The sequence below is a fragment of the Alligator mississippiensis genome, chromosome 7 (assembly GCF_030867095.1).
Source record: "Alligator mississippiensis isolate rAllMis1 chromosome 7, rAllMis1, whole genome shotgun sequence".
NCBI classification, from domain to species: Eukaryota; Metazoa; Chordata; order Crocodylia; family Alligatoridae; genus Alligator; species Alligator mississippiensis.
This window is the reverse complement of record NC_081830.1, coordinates 28,005,073-28,026,335: the sequence shown is the minus strand read 5'-3', so window position 1 is coordinate 28,026,335 and position 21,263 is coordinate 28,005,073. Positions and strand designations below refer to the sequence as shown.

Sequence of the window (21,263 nt, the reverse complement as noted above, 5' to 3'; positions counted from 1 at the left end):
CTCCCTTCCTCTTCAGGCCAAGTCCACATTGGGAGACTGCGTAATAAAGCCTGGAGTGATGAGCTCATCAGTGCCCATATGGAGAGTGACTTCCACCCCACAGTGAGTAGGAGAGCCCTGTTGCTCTGACACATGCCTCATGAGGTCCTCATATAAACCTCCTGAAAGTTCTTCCCATGGAAGCTGACATGCTGTCATGCTTGAGCTTCAGCCTACCAGTTTTTTCCTGAGCCATTTCAAGCTGTAGCTGCAAGGGAGAGGTGACTGGATGGGCAAACCCCAGGATTTAACTGTATGCTGTAAAATGTGAGAATTGCCCCAGTTCGTTACCTTTCTTACTACTTATATATGAAGCCTGCAGTTCCATGGAAGTGCACCAGTCCCCCAGGATGCCCAAGCCCTTGTAACACCACCAGCTACGTGCCTGGAGCTGAGTAACCAGATCCGTGTATACCATTACTGCCCCATAGTACACATGTACCACCTCTTCAACCTAATGAAGGGCAGCCTGTCAACCAACTTTAACTTCTCAGTGTTCAACAAGGTCAGTACTGGCTTAGTTGTATTGGCTTTGGGCTCCTTCTAGAAGAGGATTGAACACTTTCATTCTGCTGCAAACCCAGAGAAGTTTAAATTTTTTAACACCTCTGCACTTCATCTCTACATGCCCTTAGAGTGCAAAATTTGCACCCTGAGCTTTCTTTCTTCATGTTCATACAGCACCTGCCTGTGACGGGGCCACAATGAAAAACAGAAACTCTGAAAACTAAAAAATGCTCACTAGAGTAAAAATACAGTAAAAGGGGGAATGAAGAACTAATAGAGACATTTTCTTTCTTACTTCCTTAAATGTGGTAACTCACTGTAGCTGCATTGCATCTAATGAACTAGATCCCCATAAGGTATAAAGCAGCATTAGTCCATCAAAGCAGTTGGACAAAAGCCTTGACTGCCATAGATCATTGTTAACGAGGTGTAGGTAGACGAACACCAGTGAGAATTTGGCTCATCTGTGTAGAAAGTGATGAACAGAATTTGATATTTTTAAGGACATTCATTTCTACTGTGAAACTTGTCTATCGTGTTATCTGTTTGGCTCACCTACAGTTTCATTTATTTGCCACATTCCCTGCTTCATTCACTAAATTTGAAGCATGTCTGAATGTTCCAGTCCCATCCCTAGGTGAAGCAAAAAATGCTAGCACTTAAACTGAAGGTGGGAGAGAGCTATTGGAAAAAACTCAGTATGTCCTTACTTGACCTGAGGATAGTCCACTCAGATGGAGTTAGGGGGGACTAGTTAAAGCTTGGCTGACTACCTGAATCAAACTGATGTATCTTAATTTTTTTAAACCATTACAGTTGTGCCATAAATCATGATTTACTGACAATATTTCTCAAGGCTTTCTTTACCTCCTTGTTTCTCAGCATGTAAATTGGGGGATAGGACAAGGGAGACAAGACAGCACAGAATACAGAGAACACCTTGTTAAGGCCTCCGAGTACAAGGTTTTTTGGTATCTCAGAGACAAGAGTTTTCATCTTGTAGAACATAATTACTACAACAAGGTGAGAGGAACAGGTGGATAATGCTTTTTCCTTCCCAGTGGTGGAGGGGATTCTCAGTATTGTGGTGATAATAGAAACGTAGGATGTCATGGTTAATATAAATGGGAACTGAATTTCTATGGAGGAAAGCATAAAGATAACCTGGGTGACTAGGCTGGTGTCACTGCAGAAACTTTATCAGTGGGGCAGAATCACAAAAGAAATGGTCGATTTCATTGGAGCCACAGAAATGTAACTGGGTCACTTAAACTAGGGCACTACCCACTATGTCCACTCAGGCAAGATCCAGCTGAAGGTAGGCCCTACCATTCAGGTTTGAATTTTGCTAACTACCTATCATAAGACACCAAAGCCAGGAGATAACACACTGTAGGTGCCAGAAAACTAAAATCAGGAATCTACAAGATACAGCCCCTAACAGAAATGATTCTGTCTTCAGTCAGGTCTGGAGATCTCCGAGCAGGACAGGTTCCCTAGGAAGAAGTACATGGGGGTATGAAGATGCTGATCAGCGACAGTTAGAACAATGATGAGGATGTTTCCAGCCAGGGTCAGAGTGCAGATAACTAGAAACAGCAGGAAAAGAGGAATGTCTAGTTCAGGGATATTCACTAGTTCCTGAAGGCTGATTTCTGCGATTAAGTGTTCCGTTTTTCTGTTAACTTTGTTCTTCATTCAGTGTGACTACTTTAAAAAGAACTTGTGAATATTAGAACAAAAGGCATGAATAAACCAACAAAATATTAGTTGACTGACTCTAAAAGTCCAAAAAGCAAGTTGATATGAAGACGTATTTTTCTCTTTTGTCCTCAAGCACCACCTAACTGATACTTTGAAAATCTTTCAAGAAATGGGAAACATAGTAATTGCCAAACACAAACACCACAATTTGATATCCTGCATCCTATCTTTTATGTAGCAAAAAAGTGGATGACATGAGGGAAAGTGTAGGATCCTCAGGTGGGCACTGATCATGTAAGACAGATATGGAGAATTTTTATCCCTAGTTCCAGGCCATGCCTTGTGGGTGTACCTACTGATGTACAAGAACCAATATCATATGTTGCCTTTTTGTTGTTGGGGGAAGGAGGGTTGTTGTCTTCTGTTGTTTTGGTTTTGTTTGTTTTAGTTCAGCTGATACAACTGTGGATCGTTATTGTGAGAAATAATATTTGGGGTTTTTTGTGGGTGACTTTTTATTGGACCAAATATATAGTTGGGAAGAGTATAGGCACATTTTCTCAAGTACCAAGTCCTCGAAAAAAGCAGACACTGCTTGAGAGAAAGATCAGAACAAAGACTTGTGTAAGATGGAAGAAATACAATAACAAAAATCATTGCCTCTCACTTTACTTGGACCGTCAGAGCTATCCCACCTACAATGTCTAATCAACACTACCATGATCTTAAGTATTGGTATATATGAATAACAGGCTTTGGTGTGCCAATTTTAACAGTAGTCAATAGTACTGCAGTGAGCCCGTAGTTTAAATGCACATTGCATACAAAGATTTTCTTTGATTAAATTCAAGATGAGCTGCCTATCAAGTTCATTGCCAACACCTGGCACATTTATTATAACAGAATAAATAGAACGGACCTTGTTAATTCCTTCACTGTTTTCATTTACCTTTCTTTTGCCTACTTGCTCACCTTGCAATCTTTTGCAAATCCCTGCTAAGGCACTTACAGGCTTCAAAGGAAGTATTTGGAAGTGTAACTCATGCTGACTTGTCAAAAAATTACTCTCATAATTTTTGCAAAATGGATGTGCAGGACTTGACTGGCTGAACTAGAATTGCACTGAGGCACTTAAGTCCATGATGTCCCTAAAAGTCCAAGCCCCTCTTTGACGGTCACATGTAGTTCCCTAATGATGCAGGTAAGTGCATAGGACAAAATCCATTTCAGTGGGAGTTAGGTGGCAGAAATATTTTAAATATTTAATAACGATCCATTTCCATTTACAGGCAGCTTATTACCTTTAAAAACTTGAGCTGTAGATGCTTTAAAAATGTAATTGGTACCTTTATCAATTGGGGAGAGGGATTTCTGTACTTTTTTGCACTTTATCTTTTTAGCAAAAAAAAAGCTAGATTATTTTTATATAGTCTTACTCCATATCCTGCTATTCTGCTGATGTGGTATATGAATAGAACGACAGGTAGCCAAGATGAGGAATTGGGGCCAGAGTTGCAAGTACTGAATGCCCAAAGAGGCAAATCGGAACATTAAATTTTGAATGAGGTAGGAACAGAGCTCTATGTCACAGGTGCACCCCCACCAATCTATCCACAATCTCAATGGGGAAAGGACAGGGAAGGAAAACATCCAGTTGGATGTATGAGGGTCTTGGAGGGTGTGCTCTCTGAGTCCCAGCTGAACTTCATAAGCCCCTCTCTGGGTCCCAGCAGAGGGGGGGATGCATCTTGGTGGGGAGGGGTTGGAAGAGAGATGGAGAAGCTAATACACAAGAAAAATGTGTTGTGTGCCTGAAGATCATTCAAGCTAGATCTCCTGTTTCACCAGTATCTCCAGCAATAAAGGGTGAAATCCTAGAATTGGGGTATGGGAAAAGCTCCCCATGAGTCACAATGAAGGGGCACTTATCAGAACAAGCCCTAATACTAGGAATAAGGGTCTTGAGACCACCCCAAGGAAGTTGGCTCTTACTCTTGATCCCGAGTGAGAAGCAGCTGCCTTTGCCAACAGAAGCTGGGGTCAGGAGGCAGGTTTTTGTGACTGCTGTCTCTCCAGTCTCTTTGGGATCTTCAATTCCTATTCTGTCTGCAGCAACACCACCGTGGTCCTACTGTGTCAGCTTTGTCTTGCTCTCTGGCTGGATTGTGTTATGCAAACACTTAAAGGCCACTACCCTGGCTTATTTAGCAATGAAAGCAGCCTCTCCCTAGCTTGTGCTGCTACAGGAATATCCTTGTGCTGCTTCAGGGGATTGGTGTTAATACACTTTGGTGTGCCTTGCAGTTGGGTGAATGTATTACATCCTACTTGTCAAGGGAGTATAAGCATCCAGGTGAACCCTATTGTCATATGTACCTCCAAGGGCATCTCCCTTCTGGACCTTCCTCGCATGTTTGTAGCTGGGGCCTGCTTCACAGCTTTTGTCTATAGATTTACAAATACCTTAGACATGTGGTCACTCTAGGTCAGGCAGTAGTGATCTTCCCCAAAGTAGTGTGGGAAGGCCTTGAGGGTACCCACTGTGACTTTCCCTTCATAGCAGCTCAGAGAGGGTGTGGCACAGGCAGACTGAGGGGAAAAGAGCCAGGCTGGCTCATCATCAGTGATGATGAAACAACCGAGTGCTAAGCTGATCACTAATGAACTGCCCAATAACTGTCAGTTAGATCCCCAAACAACAGCCTGTAATAGGTGGCCAGAAGGCGCTTACTCCCCACCCTCCCAGATATCATGAAACATGTGTCTCCCATTTCCACCTGCAGTTTTGGTTGCTTCTCTGTCCATCCACTTTCAGATACAGAAACATACCAGACCTCTGAGAGGCCCAGAGCAACTCTGCCAACTGTTTGCACACCAAAAAAAATTGTACTTCTTGTGCACATCTAAAGTCACCCATGTCGCTGTCCATAGACCCAGCAGGCTCCTTTCAGCGTGCCAAAGGGTGGTGGCATGGACTCTACCACTAGAGTCCATGTGGTGGAGAACTGCAATTCACCAGCTGGTTGGGTATCTGGCCTTGCTGACTGGTTGGTGGCAGTAATAGGGAACGATCAGCAGCAACGATGGGGGTGCTTTTGGCAGAAATGTTTACAGAATGGTCCACTGAGTAGTCATTGAGGCAGCTGGGTTAGATGGTCCCAGCTTCTCCATGTCAGTGGCATCCAAGCTGTTCTGTCCCATGGTCTGGTAAACTCAATGCTCAGTGGTCCTGACCAGGAGTCGGGGGACTCCCCAAACTTACCTGGACTCTCATGGGTCTGCTTCTCGACAGTAGCTGCACTGGGGGCTGGAGGCTTCTGGTGCTCTTACTGTTCACTGTTGTCAGTCACTGGGCAGCCCTGGGTTGACACAAGTGGACAAGAAGCAGGGCTGGTGGTGAGTATCTGTGATAGCTCCTTGTAATAGGGTCAAGTCATTATTTGAGTAACTGAGACACAACTGGCATCAAGGGTCCCTTGCATTGTGCCTTATGTACCTTGTCATGGTTGTGCCTTTGAGACGGTCATAGAGGCTATCAGGTAGTGGATTGCATTTTTTTATATCGCTCACTGTCTGCTTCCATTACATGAACATCATAGTCCCCTTTCTCATCCCTCATCCTATTCTGACCCTGCATCCATTATGCAATGTAGATTGCATTTTCCCATTCATAACCCTATAATATACTACCCCGTTCATACCTCACATCCTCTGTTTTTCCCTCATGTCCTTAAAAATAGTATAGTTGCTCCTTTTTTTTTCCTCCTACCCATTACTGCTCCAATATCAAATACAGAGTACTCTACAGAGACACTTCCCCCATTCTTTACAATGTGACTATTCTATTACTTTATGCTTTACACTCCCTCGTATGCTACTTAGCCTTGTTATGAAATGATCTGGAGTATTTTTTCACTTAATATTTTAAGAAATAAATGAAGAAAAATATTAAACTGATTCATTAAAGAAACAATAAAAAGTTCAGCAAAAGTGAAAAAGAGACTACAGTGATCATTTCAAACTAAAATTGACTTTCAATAATTTATAGGAGTTTGGGGAAAATATTTTTCAGATGTTCCACCAACTGCAGTGCACAAAATGAAAGGTGGGGAAAAGAACTTTAATTTTTCAGTGATATTTAAAGATCCATAGAAAAAGCATTTCCAGCATCACTGCAAATACAGTTTCCCCATAAGCAATCTTCTTAAAGCCCCTTTGACATCCTTGTTTCGCAGGCTGTAGATTAAAGGGTTTAGCATAGGAGTAACAACGCTGTATAGGACAGAAATCAGTCTGTCTTTATCCAGAGAGTAGCTGGAGATGGGTCTTACATAGGTGAAGATGGAACTGCCATAGTACAGAAGTACAATGATGAGGTGGGATGTGCAGGTAGAGAAAGCTTTGAGCCTTCTCTCGGTAGAATGTATTTTCAGGATTGTGGAAATGATGTAGACATAGGACAGAACTATACAAATAAATGGGGTCCATCCTATAAAGACCCCTATGGCAAGCAGGATGATTTCATTGATGGAGGTATCCCCACAGGCCAGCTTCAAGAGTGGTGGGATGTCACAGAAGAAATAGTTGAGCTGGTTAGCACGACAGAAAGGCAGCCGGAAGGTGAAAAACGTGTGCACTGCAGAGTTCAGGAAACCAGCAGCCCAGCAGATGCCAGCCAGCCAAAGGCAGCGGGATTTCCTCATAATGACCACGTACTGCAATGGGCTGCATATTGCCACATAGCGATCGTAAGCCATGACAGCCAGCAGGATGCACTCTGTGCCCACAAAAGAGAGGAAGAAATATAGTTGGATGACGCAGCCAATGTAGGTGATGCTTTTCCTTTCTGCCAGTAGGTGCAGCAGCATTTGGGGGACATTGGTGGTGGTGTAGCAGATATCTAGGAAAGAGAGGTTCCCAAGAAAAAAATACATAGGGGTGTGAAGATGAGGCTCCAGGCAGGTAAGCGCAATGATGGAGATGTTGCCTAGAAGAGTGCAGGTGTAGGTGACCAAGAACACCCCAAAAAACAAAAATCGCAGCTCCTGGAGGTTGGAAAAGCCCATGATGATGAATTCAGTCATGGAGGTTTCATTTGACATCCTTGTAGAGCTACAATGAGCACCTATAAAAGGGAATAAATAGGAAAGATAAGTCTAAGACCATCAAAGGTCCTCAGTTTCCATTAAAAGTTTATGGTAATCCAGCATCTAAACAAGCAAATCTCAACCTTTTTAGATACAAGGTTCCCCTCCATAAGTTTTTTTGTATTTAGTGACGTCCTCTTCAGATGTGGACAGAGCAAGCCCCTCCTTTTTATAAAATCATAGAAAGTTAGGGTTGGAAGGGACCTCAGGAGATCATGTAGTCCAGCCCCCTGCTTAAAGCAGGGCCATCCCCAACTAAACCATTTCAGCCAAGGCTTTGTTGAGCCAGGTCTTAAAAATCTCCAAGGATGCAGATTCTGCCACCTCAATGGGTAACCTGTTCCAGTGCTTCATTACCTGTCTAGTGAGACAGTTTTTCTTAATATCCAACCTCAACTTTCCTTGCTGCAGCTTGAGACTATTGTTTTTGTTCTGTCCATGCAAGGGAGATATTCCTTCCCCCCCCCCCCCCCCTTTTGTCTTTGTCCACTAAGAAGCACTGGGGCAGGGGTGGCACTTTCTATATCCTTTCTGGGATGGTGGGGCTGCTGTTCTGGGCTCTCAGGAGGCCCAGTAGTAGCATCCTCAGGACAGCTTCCCTCATCAGACTCAGGGCACCACTTCTTCCTTCAGCTATTTTCTCAGCTCCATATGACATCTCCAAGAAAGAGAGGCACAGTGGGGCAATTTCTACTGGTAGTGGCAGTGGGACAGCCCTCTGGCTGAGAACCACTGATCTAAAACCTTTAGGAATATTTCTTTTAAAAAAATCAACACTTAGAAGTTTATGAACTCATATTGGAAATTTCAGGGGAAATGTCAGTTTGAGTTGCACACTAGAATGCATGGAACATGTCTCTGTGTCTTTGGAAGCATGTTCATAAAAGCCTGCATAATTGTAGGTACTGTTGTATGTCTGGTTGCATACCTGTGTTAGATTAAAGTATTACATGACAGAATTATCACGTATGTGTAGGAATTGTCACATATGTATAGGATTTTCTGTTTGGGCACATGCAGCAGTGGATTCAAGAGAGAGAAGGGGGATGCAGCCACACTCACTTCCCACTGTGCTATGCATGCATGGTGGGCTCTAAGCTCTCCACCTCATTAGCATGGCCTCTTGCTCCTGTATGAAGGGTTTTTTGTGCAATAGTGGATAGTACTTCCACACTCCATATGTGTTTATATGCCTGTATACTTTCTCTACATATATAAGGTATATCTGTGGTATTTGTAGTGTGTGATTCTTCATTTCTCTGTGATTGTGTGTGTGGATAAGAACATATGAACTACCATCTACTGGGTTAGATCACAAGTCCCTCTTACCCAGTATCTGGTTTCAAACAGTGGCAGAGAGTGAATCCTTAAAGGGAAAGTGAACTGGGTATGATCAGGGTTTTTTCCCCACTGTTCCTCTCTCACTTGTAGCCTCCAGCATTTAAGGTTTAGAAAAATCTAATTTAGGGGCTGTGTTCCTAACTCCCAAGCTCAATAGCTGTGGATGCCCCCTTCCTCCAAGAATTTGTGCAATCCAGTTCTGAATCTGGGTAAACTCACAGCTTCCACAACATCTGGTGGCAATGAGTGCCCACTTGAATTGCATGTTGTGTGAAAAAGAACTTTTGTTAGATGTAAATGGCCTACTTACTACTTTTATTTTGTGACCCCTAGTTCTTGTATTGAGAGAGAGAAAGTAATAAATCCCTATGCACTTTTTGTTTACTGTTTAGTATTTTGTAAATCCTTATCAGGCCCCCCTCAAGCATCTTTTTTTCTAAACTGAATAGGCCTAGCCATTTTAGTCTCTCCTCATCTGGAAGCCCCTCCATACCATTTATTATCCTTGTTGCCTTTCTCTGGACCTTCTCTAGTTTTTCTATATCCTATTTAAGGTGTGGGGACCAGAACTGGGCACACTGCTCAAGGTGTGGGTGCACCATGGATTTCTAAAGGGGGATCTTTCTAAAGATACGTTCAGATGTGTTCACAGTTCCCTTAATAATTTCTAATGTTTTATTTGCCTTTTTGATGGTTACTGAGCTGATGTTTTCAGTGCACTGTCCACACTGACTGTCAGATCTCTTTCCTGTGTGGTAACACTGAATGTAGATCCCATCATACTGTAAGGTAGCTATAATGTATAGTGTAGCTATAGTTTGGGTTATTTTTGCCCTGTGCATCACTTTACTGTTATCCATATCAAATTCCATCTGCCATTTATTTGCCAATTTGCTCAATACTGCCACATCCTTCTGGAATTCCTCACAATCTGTCTTTGTTTTTACCACTTTAAATAACTGTGTATCATCCATAAATTTTGCAACTTCCCGACTCACCCCCTTTCATAGATTCATAGATGCTAGGGTCGGAAGGGACCTCAATAGATCATCGAGTCCGACCCCCTGCATAGGCAGGAAAGAGTGCTGGGTCTAGATGACCCCATCTAGATGCTTATCTAACCTCCTCTTGAAGACCCCCAGGGTAGGGGAGAGCACCACATCCCTTGGGAGCCCGTTCCAGACCTTGGCCACTAACTGTGAAGAAGTTCTTCCTAATGTCCAGTCTAAACCTGCTCTCTGCTAGCTTGTGGCCATTATTTCTTGTAACCCCTGGGGGCGCCTTGGTGAATAAATACTCACCAATTCCCTTCTGTGCCCCCGTGATGAACTTATAGGCAGCCACAAGGTCGCCTCTCAACCTTCTCTGGCGGAGGCTGAAAAGGTCCAGTTTCTCTAGTCTCTCCTCATAGGGCTTGGTCTGCAGCACCTTAACCATACGAGTGGCCCTTCTCTGGACCCTCTCCAGGTTATCCGCATCCCTCTTGAATTGCGTGTCCAGAATTGCACGCAGTACTCCAACTGCGGTCTGACCAGCGCCGATAGAGCAGAAGTATCACCTCCTTGGACCTATTCGTCATGCATCTGCTGATGCACGATAAAGTGCCATTGGCTTTTCTGATGGCTTCGTCACACTGCCGACTCATGTTCATCTTAGAGTCCACTAGGACTCCAAGATCCCTTTCCACTTCCATGCCACCCAGCAGGTCATTCCCTAGGCTGTAGGTGTGCTGGACATTTTTCCTCTCTAGGTGCAGCACTTTGCATTTCTCCTTGTTGAACTGCATTCTGTTGTTTTCTCCCCACTTGTCTAACCTGTCCAGGTCTGCTTGCAGCTGTTCCCTGCCCTCCGGCGTGTCCACTTCTCCCCATAGCCTTGTGTCATCTGCAAACGTGGACAGAGTACATTTCACTCCCTCGTCCAAGTCGCTGATAAAGACATTAAAGAGTATCGGTCCAAGGACTGAGCCCTACAGGACCCCACTGCCCACACCTTTCCAGGTCGAAACCGACCCATCCACCACGATTCTCTGGGTGCAACCCTCTAGCCAATTCGCCACCCACCGGACTGTGTAGTCATCCAAGTCACAGCCTCTTAACTTGTTCACCAGTATGGGGTGGGATACCGTATCGAAGGCCTTCCTGAAGTCTAAGTATACAACATCCACCCCTACTCCTGTGTCCAGGCGTTTTGTAACCTGGTCATAAAAAAAGACTAGATTGGTCAGGCATGATCTGCTTGCCACGAACCCATGCCTGTTTCCCCTCAGCATAATTTGTCCTGCCAGGGTCTCGCATATGTAAGCCTTGATAATTTTTTCAAAGACTTTGCCAAGAATGGAGGTGAGACTGACTGGCCTATAGTTGCCCGGGTCCTCCTTCCTCCCCTTCTTGAAAATGGGGACCACATTGGCCCTTTTCCAGTCCTCCAGGACTTGGCCTGTGCGCCACGAGCATTCAAATATTCCTGCCAGTGGCTCTGCAATGATGTCAGCCAGTGCCTTCATCACCCTCGGATGGAGCTCATCCGGGCCTGCCGACTTAAAGGCATCCAGTTCTTCCAAGTGACTCTGCACCATCTCAGGGTCTACACATGGAAGTCTGGCGCCTTACTGCTGCCTCTCTACAACCCCAGTGAGAGACTTGTCCCCAATCTTCAAACAGCACTGGTCCTAACAATGATCCCTAAGATCCCCTATTTACTTCTTTCCATCCTGAAAACTGACCATTTATACTCATTCCTTGTTTTCTATCTCCTAATCCAATTTCTACTCCATGACTATCACCTCTGTAACTTTAAAAGCCTCTGATGGGAGACCTTGTCAAAGGCTTTTTTGCAAGTCCAGCTATAATATGTCAACTGGATCTCCCCAATCCATGTGCTTATTGACACCCTTAAAGAACTAGTAAGTTGGTGAGGCATGATTTCACCTTGACAAAGCCATGTTGTTTCATCCCCAGCAAGTCACATTCATCCATGTGCTGAACAATGTATTATTATTTCTAACCACTTTTCCAGGAACTAGAGAGGAACCACTTTTTCCATGAAGTAGAGAGTTTATGTGTACTAGCTCATTTTTAAACAATAGTTTTGGGATCCTGCATTAAAAATATAATTGGCCAGAGAGGATGTTGTAAAGAGCATTATATGCAGAGAGTTCATTTAGATTAGAACATTTCTCATGTCCGGGCTTTCCAGTACAAGAGGAATCCTGACTCTGAATACTCTCTCTGTACAGCCCTGTTTAAGCCCCACAAAGTCAATGAGCTATCTCCCTGCATTTTCCATGTCAACTCTTGTCTGTACCATCCTATTCAAATCCAGCTCCTCATTGAAACCCCACCTGAGTCACTCATGACCCATGTTCATTGCTGAATACAAAACACAGAAATAACAGCTGCTGACATGAAGCAAAGTTTTCAGCTTACCTACCACTCTGTTTTTTTTCTTTTAAAATTCTGGTTTTGATAGAAATTGGCCCCAAACAAATTTTCCAGAAAGTCGGGAGTCATTTAGACTTGGCAGTTGGAGGTTTTGGAGGTTTTACTGCTGACAACAGTGGTGAAAATTTTACAGTGCAACTGAAGGGAACCCTTGGGATCTGCTCTCTCAGAGCATATCCACAGAGCATATTGTGCTTGAGGCAAAATTCCCAGCTTCAAGATGCGCTCACCAGAAACCCAGGCAAATTTTTTTTTACTTGGATTTAACAAAATATAAATGAGCTCAGTGAGTCCCAGATAATTCCTTGTGGCCCCAACAAGCCAGCATTTTTCAAAAAATTCCACTTCTAATTTCCCGTATTAGAAATGCAAATACATTGAAGGAGAAGATCCCCCCCAGTCGTCTCATATCCTATAAATCACACATGCCTCCTTTCTCCCAATATCTACCAATTCTCCCAATATCTACATACCTACCCATCCATGAACACAACAGCACTGTCCCATGCAAACATGGCAGAGAAAAATTCTTACCACACACCTCCACTCCCCTTAAAAATATGTCCTAATAATCTTGTGGAGGATTGGAAGGTGAGGAGCCCAGAAAAATATTGGCAAATGTCTATGAAGCTTCAGTTTCTTTGGGGAAAAAATAACCTGATCCTAAACCAGTTAAACAGAGAGAGAGAGAGAGAGAGAGAGAGATGTTTACGGCAAATTATTTTCGGCCCCTGATATACTAGTGGTTTTTCAGTGTTTCTAGATTAAAACCTTGTTACACTCTGAAGGCACCCATAAGAAAATACCAGCTGTTAACTTTCACTCATTTTCTGGCTACAGAAAAACAATATAGCAATTCTTCTGTTCCAAAATACTCACAAAGACATCATAGAAGTTCAAAATGTTTTTGACACTACAGGTTCCTAGTTGAAATCTTTGGCTTTATCTTGTGTAGGGATTTGCATACCTAATAATGCTAATATTGTATGGCATCTTTAAAAGGATCTCAGATCACCCCGGGGTGCTGTGCTACCCTGGATGAAAGTCATTGGTACATGCAAATAAAATAATGTACAGAAAATATGACTCTAAAAACGCAGCTGCACACATAGTGATGCAAACAGAATTGCATATGCGAGCAGAAATACAACAGCAATAAACCATACTACTACAAGCATCATCTTGCCACACAGAACTACAACTCCATTCATATTCCTACTAGATAAATGCCATAGTAATCACCCTCCCCCCACAAGAATATGCAGTAAAGACACAGACCAAGAGGGAGAAGATATACACTACATCCAAGTGAATCATACACAGTAACCATATAGAGACAGATTCCCAGCTGGTGTAAAGTGGCCATAGCTCTGCTGGAGTCTGTTGTAAATTGCTGCAATTCCACTCACTTCAGCAGTTACTGCTCTCATTTATCCCAGCTGAGATTCTGGCCACTAGGCTCTGATCATCTTTAAGACACATGATTAAATGATTCTCCCCAGCAGTGCTAGTGCAAATGCTGATATTCTGCAGATTTAGGAAACAATGAATGCATTTTTTAATGTTCCCAACCAAATTCCTACTTGATTTAGTGGCATTTATTTCCATGCAGGTATCTCAGCGCAATTCCCAGAGTGCCATGTATTCACTTGCTTATATATGTTTTTGGTGACCAGGAGAGAATTATCCCCAAAGAATTTCTATTGCAATGTTGCTAAGCAACCCTTGTTCCCTTAATAACAATATTATTTCTTTGTTATTATCTTTCCAATAACAAGGGCAGAAGCCAGCCAGTTTTACAAAGGGTTTCAGGATCTATCTCAAACAGAGAGAGACAATGATTGTCATGAACATATGAGGAGGAAAAAACAATGTGGGGAGGGGGGGGATGTGCATGCATTCCAGTGGTTGTTAACATTTTTAGACTTATGATTTACATGTACATTGATGAATATGTTTAGTCAGTGGGATCTTGAAGCTAACGAGTTACTTAATGTTTCAATAAAGCTGCAGAGAGAAATGGTGTGAGGCCAGGATTTCTTAGGGTGATATCTTTTATTGGACCAACTGTACAACTGTATATTTGGAATACAATTGGAGAAGAATGCTTTGCATTCAAAAGCTTCATGAGGTCTGACCAGAACAAGTCAAGTACAAAATAATAATAGAAAAAAGTTGTAGGAGAAGTTGAGAGAAATGACAGTGGTAGCAGAGACAGAATTAGCAGAAGAAAAGAAGCTGATTACTGGGAGATCAAGGCCTATCAAAAGAAAGGAGAGTCATTCTTACCTTTCATGTACGGAAAGAATTGAGGACTCAGCTATATTAAAATGAGAGAAATAGTGTCACCCTGATCCCTGCAAAGTTGCTTTGTAGTGTGTGCACTGAGAAGTGATGCCACTCTTTATTAGGAATATAGGAACACTTAGATAGAAGGAAACTGGCTCGCTAAATCTTGCCAAGGCAGAAAACCATGTCGTATAAACCCATGAATACAATTATCGTGAAAAAAAAGTTCCAAGAACAAAACTTGGATGTGTCACAATAACAAATTGTGGTAATTTTTTACTTCGCATGACTCCGTTTGGTGTCATGGGCCAGCTTTCACACATGGTTAAGCAATGGTCTTTCTAACTCTGTCCTTCTTTTTGAATTCTTCACTCACTTTCATGCTGAATGAGAGCTGTTCCTGTTTTTTCTTCTTCTTAACTCTGAGCCCTCTCTCATAGCACAGAGAGAAGTCAGTTGTCCAAGGGTGGCTATGTTTCCCCTTTCCCATGGAATTGATGCAATGACAACTGAAACAGTGGAAAATAAGGAGGGAAAAGCACTCTTATAGACTTCAACAGCCACTGGAACAGGCACAATTTGAGTAATTGACTCTAACAGGGTTTATTTGTAGCCTGCAGAACAGTATCAGGGATGGATCATAGTACTTGGGTGCCTTTCCTTGCTACTTTAGAATTTTATGTTGAAATTTAACACTTACTAGGTTGAAAAGTCCAGTCTATATTCTATAAGAGAGAAGACAAGGAGGTTAATAGGAATAAGGCTTCCAAGAAGGTAGGATTTGGAATTAACTCTTTTAGGTCACTTTGAAAATCCCAGCCTACATCTGGAAATGTAGGACATAAAACAAGAAATGCTGATGATAAAATTCAGGTCTTCATATTTGGTGCAGACATGATAGGTCTGTAGCAAAACCCACAGTTTTTCTTTTTTTCTTTTATTTTTAAATGCATTCCCTCCCCTTCCCCAACCATTTCTGACTTCTCTCTCCCTGTCTATTCCCTATAGATAAGTATAAGTGAGCTCCCATAAGCTTTAAACATTTTTATTTTGGTAGTAAGTTTTTGGATATCCACTGTTTTATATCGTATAATTACTAGGTTTGTATTAATTTTTACTGTTGCATATTGTATTATTATAATTTTTGTATTGATTTTTATTGTTGCATATGGATATTGTATGGTTTTGGTTCACTTACAAACACAGGCCTAAGTCATGTCAAGTTGACATTTTATATGTCAAGCCTCCATCTTGTGTCCTATGCCTGGGCATTCCATGTTTCAACAATATGATTCATTGTACCCCTTACATGTAAATTGGTTCCCTGATGAATAAGAGTGATTGGGAATGATTGAAATACAATGGTAGCAGGCCTCTATTGAATGGCCTGTAATGACTGGGCCATCACCTTGCATTGATTCACCCAGGAACCACAGACCTCACCCAGGAACAGAGACAAGACCAGCATTTGAAAAACAAAAGACCCTACAGAACCAGCAACTCTATCATTGTACCCCACCATTACGGACACCCGAAACTGCACATCCCTGCATGGAGCACACATGCTCAGTATGTCAGGGGCTGACCCTTGCCTGGGCATGCCTCCTGTCACTAGGGTCACACACAGTCTGCCCCTATAAAAAGGGGCAGTGAAGACAGACCCAGTGGGAACGCCATTTCCATCCAGACCAGACCAATTTCATGTCACCAATCCAACCCAGAGGCCCTGCTGGCAACCCCCTCTGGACAACACCTAACTGGAGGAGACCCCGAGAGGCCATCAAGGATCAACTTCCAGCCTGGGATAGGTAGATATTACCTGCACTCTCTCTCTCTCCCTCCCTTCCGGACTTCAGTGGACTTCAGCTCCTGAACCAAGCCTCTTTAACCCCTGCTGCCATTGTGTGTGCGTGCGTGTGTGTGGGTGCAAGGGAACCAATTTGGCATTGTGTCACCATCTCCCCTGTTCAAAAAAACTACTGTCATTTACAACCCCGAGCTGGGTCATGTTTTACTGAATCCCAGTCCCTTGCCTATCTTAAATTCCAGCCTCATTTGCTCTCTCTCACCTCCAGTCCCCACCCTCTCTGCTAGTTTCCTGATCTCCTCCCAATTCCATCTCCCCTTTTCTGCCACCTCTCAGCCTCTCCTTGCTTTCCTGCTGTCCCTGCTGCCTGCTGCTTTTCCTGCAATTTTCTGCTGTCCCTCTTTCTGTTTTCAGGCTTCCCCCTGCATCTTCTGTAATCCTCCCCACCCCGCAGCTTCTCAGCTCCTCTTAGCTGTCCTGCAGCTTTCTCTAGCTTCCAGAACCTACTGCCGCTCCCTGCAACTTCTCTAGCTGCCCCAGAGCCATCCTCTGGCTCCCTACACCCAGAGCCCCTCTTTAACACCCACACTTTCCCTTAGTCCCATTTTCCCTCTCCCCACCTACCTTTTAAGCTCCCCCGTAGCTCTGGCTGCAGTCCCAGACTCTGTGCCAGCATGCTTCTCTGTTCAGCAGGCTTTGGGCCTTGCCTTTTAATCAATTAAGATCGATTAACCTAAAGTTACCCCTGAGCCTCAGTTCTTCAGCCCAGGCCCCTCTAGTCTACCAGTTCTAATCCCAGTCCTGGTAACTTTCACTCCCTACTCTTCTACTTTCTTACCTTAACCTTTCCCCAGGTATCCCAAGTACATCAAGCACATACATACATATCACAATACACACAAGTGAGTTCCTAAATTGGGTATGTGGGTGTTATGTGTGTAAATTAGTGAATACACACACACACAATATATATATATATATCATTGTGTGGCGGGGGGGGTATATGAATTAGTAATCCACGTATGTGTACTGGACGTGCAGGTGTTGGTAACTGGTAACTGATTCTGTCTAAATTTGGTGCGTGTAGCATGTATGGGCTTAAACTGGTGATAGGTGTGCATGAACCTAGACTAATTATTTTGAAAATGTATGTGCCTGAGCTGCTAGTGTGAGTGTGTATGCCTAGTAGGGGTGTATGCGTGTATGCACCTAGTGAGTGTATGTGTGCTTAATTGATTTTTATGTGTGCATGTGCAATTGTACACCACACCCTCCTGTCTAACAGCTCAATATTGAGATCCTGAGCATTGACCTGACCCCTCAGGGTAACAAGTCTACTCTGGAGGAATTTACACTGGAGTAACCTTACTCTTGAATTATAGAGAATATATGATCAGAGGCTAATAGTTTGCCCCAAGTAGACCACAAAAAGTTTGTGATTACTTCAGCATCTTTCCACTAGATACCAGCTGAGGTGCTTTCCTAGTGTGACTTACAGTTGAGGTATTCTGGCACTCGTGGGGCAATTGTTGCAGTGCTCACTGGAAGTTAAAGATTAAATCCTCTGGTCTTCCTGGCTGCTTTCTTTGGCTGAACAGTTTCCAGGCAGAAGACACTGATGGATCTTCTCTTGGTATAGTGAACAAAGGCTACATCCCCAGAGATCTGTGTGGATCTCCTCTCAAAACTATGGAAGCAAATCAACGCCATGCAGGCTCCTTTTACTATGAAGAAACAGCCTCTTATTACCATTTGAAAACTGACAAACAGTAGTTGCTCCATCCCTGGCATAAAAAAAAAATAAAAAAAATCAACTGTTATCAAGGCTGCGGAGACAGTGGACATTGCCATGAAGGAGTTGTTACATCAGGATTGACAGAAACCATGGAACATTTCTTTGTCATGGGGTTCCCTAACTGCATGGGGGCTGTCAACAGGATACATATCCCTATGTTGCGCTATCCCTATCTGAGTACACTAGCAAAAAGGGTTCTTCTTTGTAGTGACCACCAAGAAAAGTTCATGCATGTCTATGTCACAGTCAAATGGTATGGGAAGGCACGTAATACTGGGGTATAGAAAAACTACAGCCTTTTGCACTACAAGAAGAAGGTGAGCATTTACTCAGGGAGCACCTTCCATCAAGATGAGTGGTATCAACATACCTCCTCTGATTTTTGGTGTCCCTGATTACCCATTTGTTCCATGGCTGGTGAAACCAGACAGAGCATTTGGATCACTGAAAGGAAGGGTCTAATCTAATTCAACCTAGGTCAAGTCCCTGAAAGACTGAATGCAATATTTGGAGGGCTGGTTTATCAAGGGACTTGACCAGAGTGCAACAGGATCACACTAACACTCATTAGCTCCCTTACCCACTCATTAGCTGGTATAGAATCTGGCCTGAAGTCATCAATTATTGCTTCAGTAGCTGCTTTATGGTAATGATGGGCCCTCGGGGTAAAACTAGATACTGCAAAATATAGCCTGCCTGTCATTCATGGCCACCTATGTCTTGCATAACATTTGTGAGGCATGGGGAGAGGTCATGGGGCAGAAGCAGACAAAATATGGCCTATGGGTTGGATGCAGACCTCCAGGCACTTTCATCTGGCCCATGGCACCCACCACCAAATTCTGCCATGCTCAGCCCTCCCGCTCACGAGGGTGGGAGCGAGGCACCCATGCATACACCCCCCCCCAGCATACCCTACTGCACCTCATTCCCACCCTTGTGAGTGGAAGGACCTGATCCAGCCAGCAGCAGCTTCTGGGTGGGGCTGCTGCTGCCCCTGCTGCAGCTGCCCCCATGGGAACCTGCTTGGCTTCCCAGGCAATCAGCTCACTCTGGGAAGCAGGTAGGGAAGTGGTAGGGACCAGGGTGGAGGCGGTGGAGCTGCAGCTGGGAGGAAGTGCAGAGAGTAGCACAGAGCCCATGCTCGGGGGGGCAACACAAATGTGGAGCTTGGTGGGGCAGGGCATGGTTGTGAGGGAGGGTGGGGGTTGTGAGGACTCCCCTACACACTCCCCTACATGGTGCAGTCCCCTGCTGCCAGCAGCAGCAGCAGGTGTGTGTGGGGGGGGGAGGGGGTGACAGGCCAGTAGGGGGTGCTCCTATGCCGAGACACCCACCTCACTATGCCCCACCAAAAATCCAGCTTCAGATGCCCCCACAGGGCCACCAATTTCTGGTCAACCTCCTTCCTGGAGCATACCTGCAAGCCTGGGGTACTGCTGCCTCCACCCAGACTCAGGACTTTGTCTGGGCCCAGTGCCAACCAGGATACACAGACCCTGTAGATCTTGGGATCATGGAGTGTTTCTATGAGCGTGAAGCATAGAAAGTAGCCTCCCTTTAATCAGCCGAGCCAAGGGAATCAAACATGTATAATAAGGCTTGCTCTGATAGATAGGTTTAATAATCAGAGAGGGAGGGCCTAGGGAAGGAATACAATGCAAAGTAACTATGAAAGAAAAAAGTCTTGAGCAAAACAGTATACGAGGCTCGTGGGCCCTGCCCTTTGAGTATGAGTCTAGAACACTTAGGTCTAAGTTACTGCCTACAATTCTGATGTTTCTCATGAGTATTATAGCAGGAGGGTGGTCAGGGTCACCGTGCTCTCCCCTGCCACCTCCTTTACCATGCCAAGCTGCCAACAAGCACCCTCAAATTCTTGCCCGCCATGGCTTTGATGTCATACATATTTTATAGGGAGGCTGCTTTTCATCCTCTTGGTCACGGTTCTCCTGTTATCACTCATCCCTTTCCTGTATTGGGTGTTCTGTGTACCCCCAGCCTTATGGGCTATGTGTGGCTCCAACCACCCCTGTACCATGCCCCAAGCCTCACAGATGTAACTGACGTTGTTCGGTCTCTCGCTACCCCCTCTCTGAGGCTTCTCGCTGTCCCATCTCTGGGGTTAGGGTTCTCACGCTGTTGCGGGTCCCCTATGAGGCCTCCTCCATCCCCTCTTAGCCTCACCCAAACTGCTGGTTACAAACAGCAAACAAAACACAAGTCCCTGGGCTACAACACAAACTCCAGCCATCTGGCTATAACATTAATCCAGCCACCACTAGGGTGCTCCATCCTTTACCAGTCTCAAACTGCTGATACATTCAGGGCTCTTCCTTCTGCTCACCCAGGCAGAACTCCTTCCTCCTTATCTGCCAGCAGGGAACCACCTCCTGGCCTCCAGCCTGTGATTTATATAGGAGCCAGGCCCTGCCCCTTATGGTCAGCTGACTAGGCAGGTGTGGGTCACTAGTTCCCTCTAGTTGCCTCAGCAACCAGCACCTGAGGAGTTATCCCAGCTCTCTAAGTAGCAGGCACCTTAGTGCCCTGCTACAAGTATCATCCAGAGGTTGATTGAGCTTCCCCTGGAGACAGGCAGTTCACTGTATGTCAGTGAGTTTCAAGATGCCTCCTCTCCCCCTCCCAAGATGGAGAGGCCCTTAAATTACCTTGCTGGCCTCATTCCTTGGACCAACCATAAACCAGTATTCTCAGACCATGGCTGACGCTGGTTGGTCAGTTTAAAAAATGTCAGCACCATCAGGTGAGAGTTTAAGGTGCCACAGGACAGAGGCCGAGCAAGTTCTTCTCCTTCCCTCAGGAATTTGCAGCCCTGTTACCATGGAGACCAGGTGCCTCCTGTAGCCAGAGTTTGTAACTAGAGTGTGGGGTTCAGGCTGTAACCCTACATCAGTGAGACAGGCAGGCAGAGAGATTTATTCCTCCATGGGGCTGGGGGTGGGGTGGGGCTCAGGGCACTTGTGCAATCACCTCTATATACACTACGCAAACACAAATCACAACAAAAATATTTTTGTAATAAGGTTAAAATATGTTACAGTAGGTGTTTGACTTTTAGTGAATGGTTTGGGGTTTTTCTGGTTCTAAGATGGCAACCCCCCTCACAAAAGGAGCATTTGGAGGGGGGAGAGTAAGGGTAAGGACTTCTGTTGGCAAAGGTAAGGGGTTAG

The 21,263-nt window shown here is 44.3% G+C and overlaps 1 protein-coding gene across 3 annotated transcripts; it reads right to left on the bottom strand.

Annotated features, from left to right (window-relative positions):
• Positions 1 to 39: 39 nt before the first annotated feature.
• Positions 40 to 20,448, bottom strand: LOC102570576 (olfactory receptor 5V1-like). 3 transcript variants are annotated; one of them, XM_059730738.1, is made up of 2 exons: positions 20,375 to 20,448; positions 40 to 7,375 (listed from the first exon to the last, which is right to left on the bottom strand). In XM_059730738.1, exons 1-2 carry the CDS (start codon positions 20,394 to 20,396, stop codon positions 6,420 to 6,422), a joined length of 978 nt encoding a protein of 325 aa, XP_059586721.1. In that variant the 5' UTR covers positions 20,397 to 20,448; the 3' UTR covers positions 40 to 6,419. The 3 variants fall into 3 exon arrangements, with proteins under 3 accessions (XP_059586721.1, XP_014453237.1, XP_059586720.1); XM_014597751.3 differs by lacking the exon at positions 20,375 to 20,448 and adding an exon at positions 17,774 to 18,055; XM_059730737.1 differs by lacking the exon at positions 20,375 to 20,448 and adding an exon at positions 13,460 to 13,569.
• Between the last annotated feature and the right edge of the window lie 815 nt (positions 20,449 to 21,263).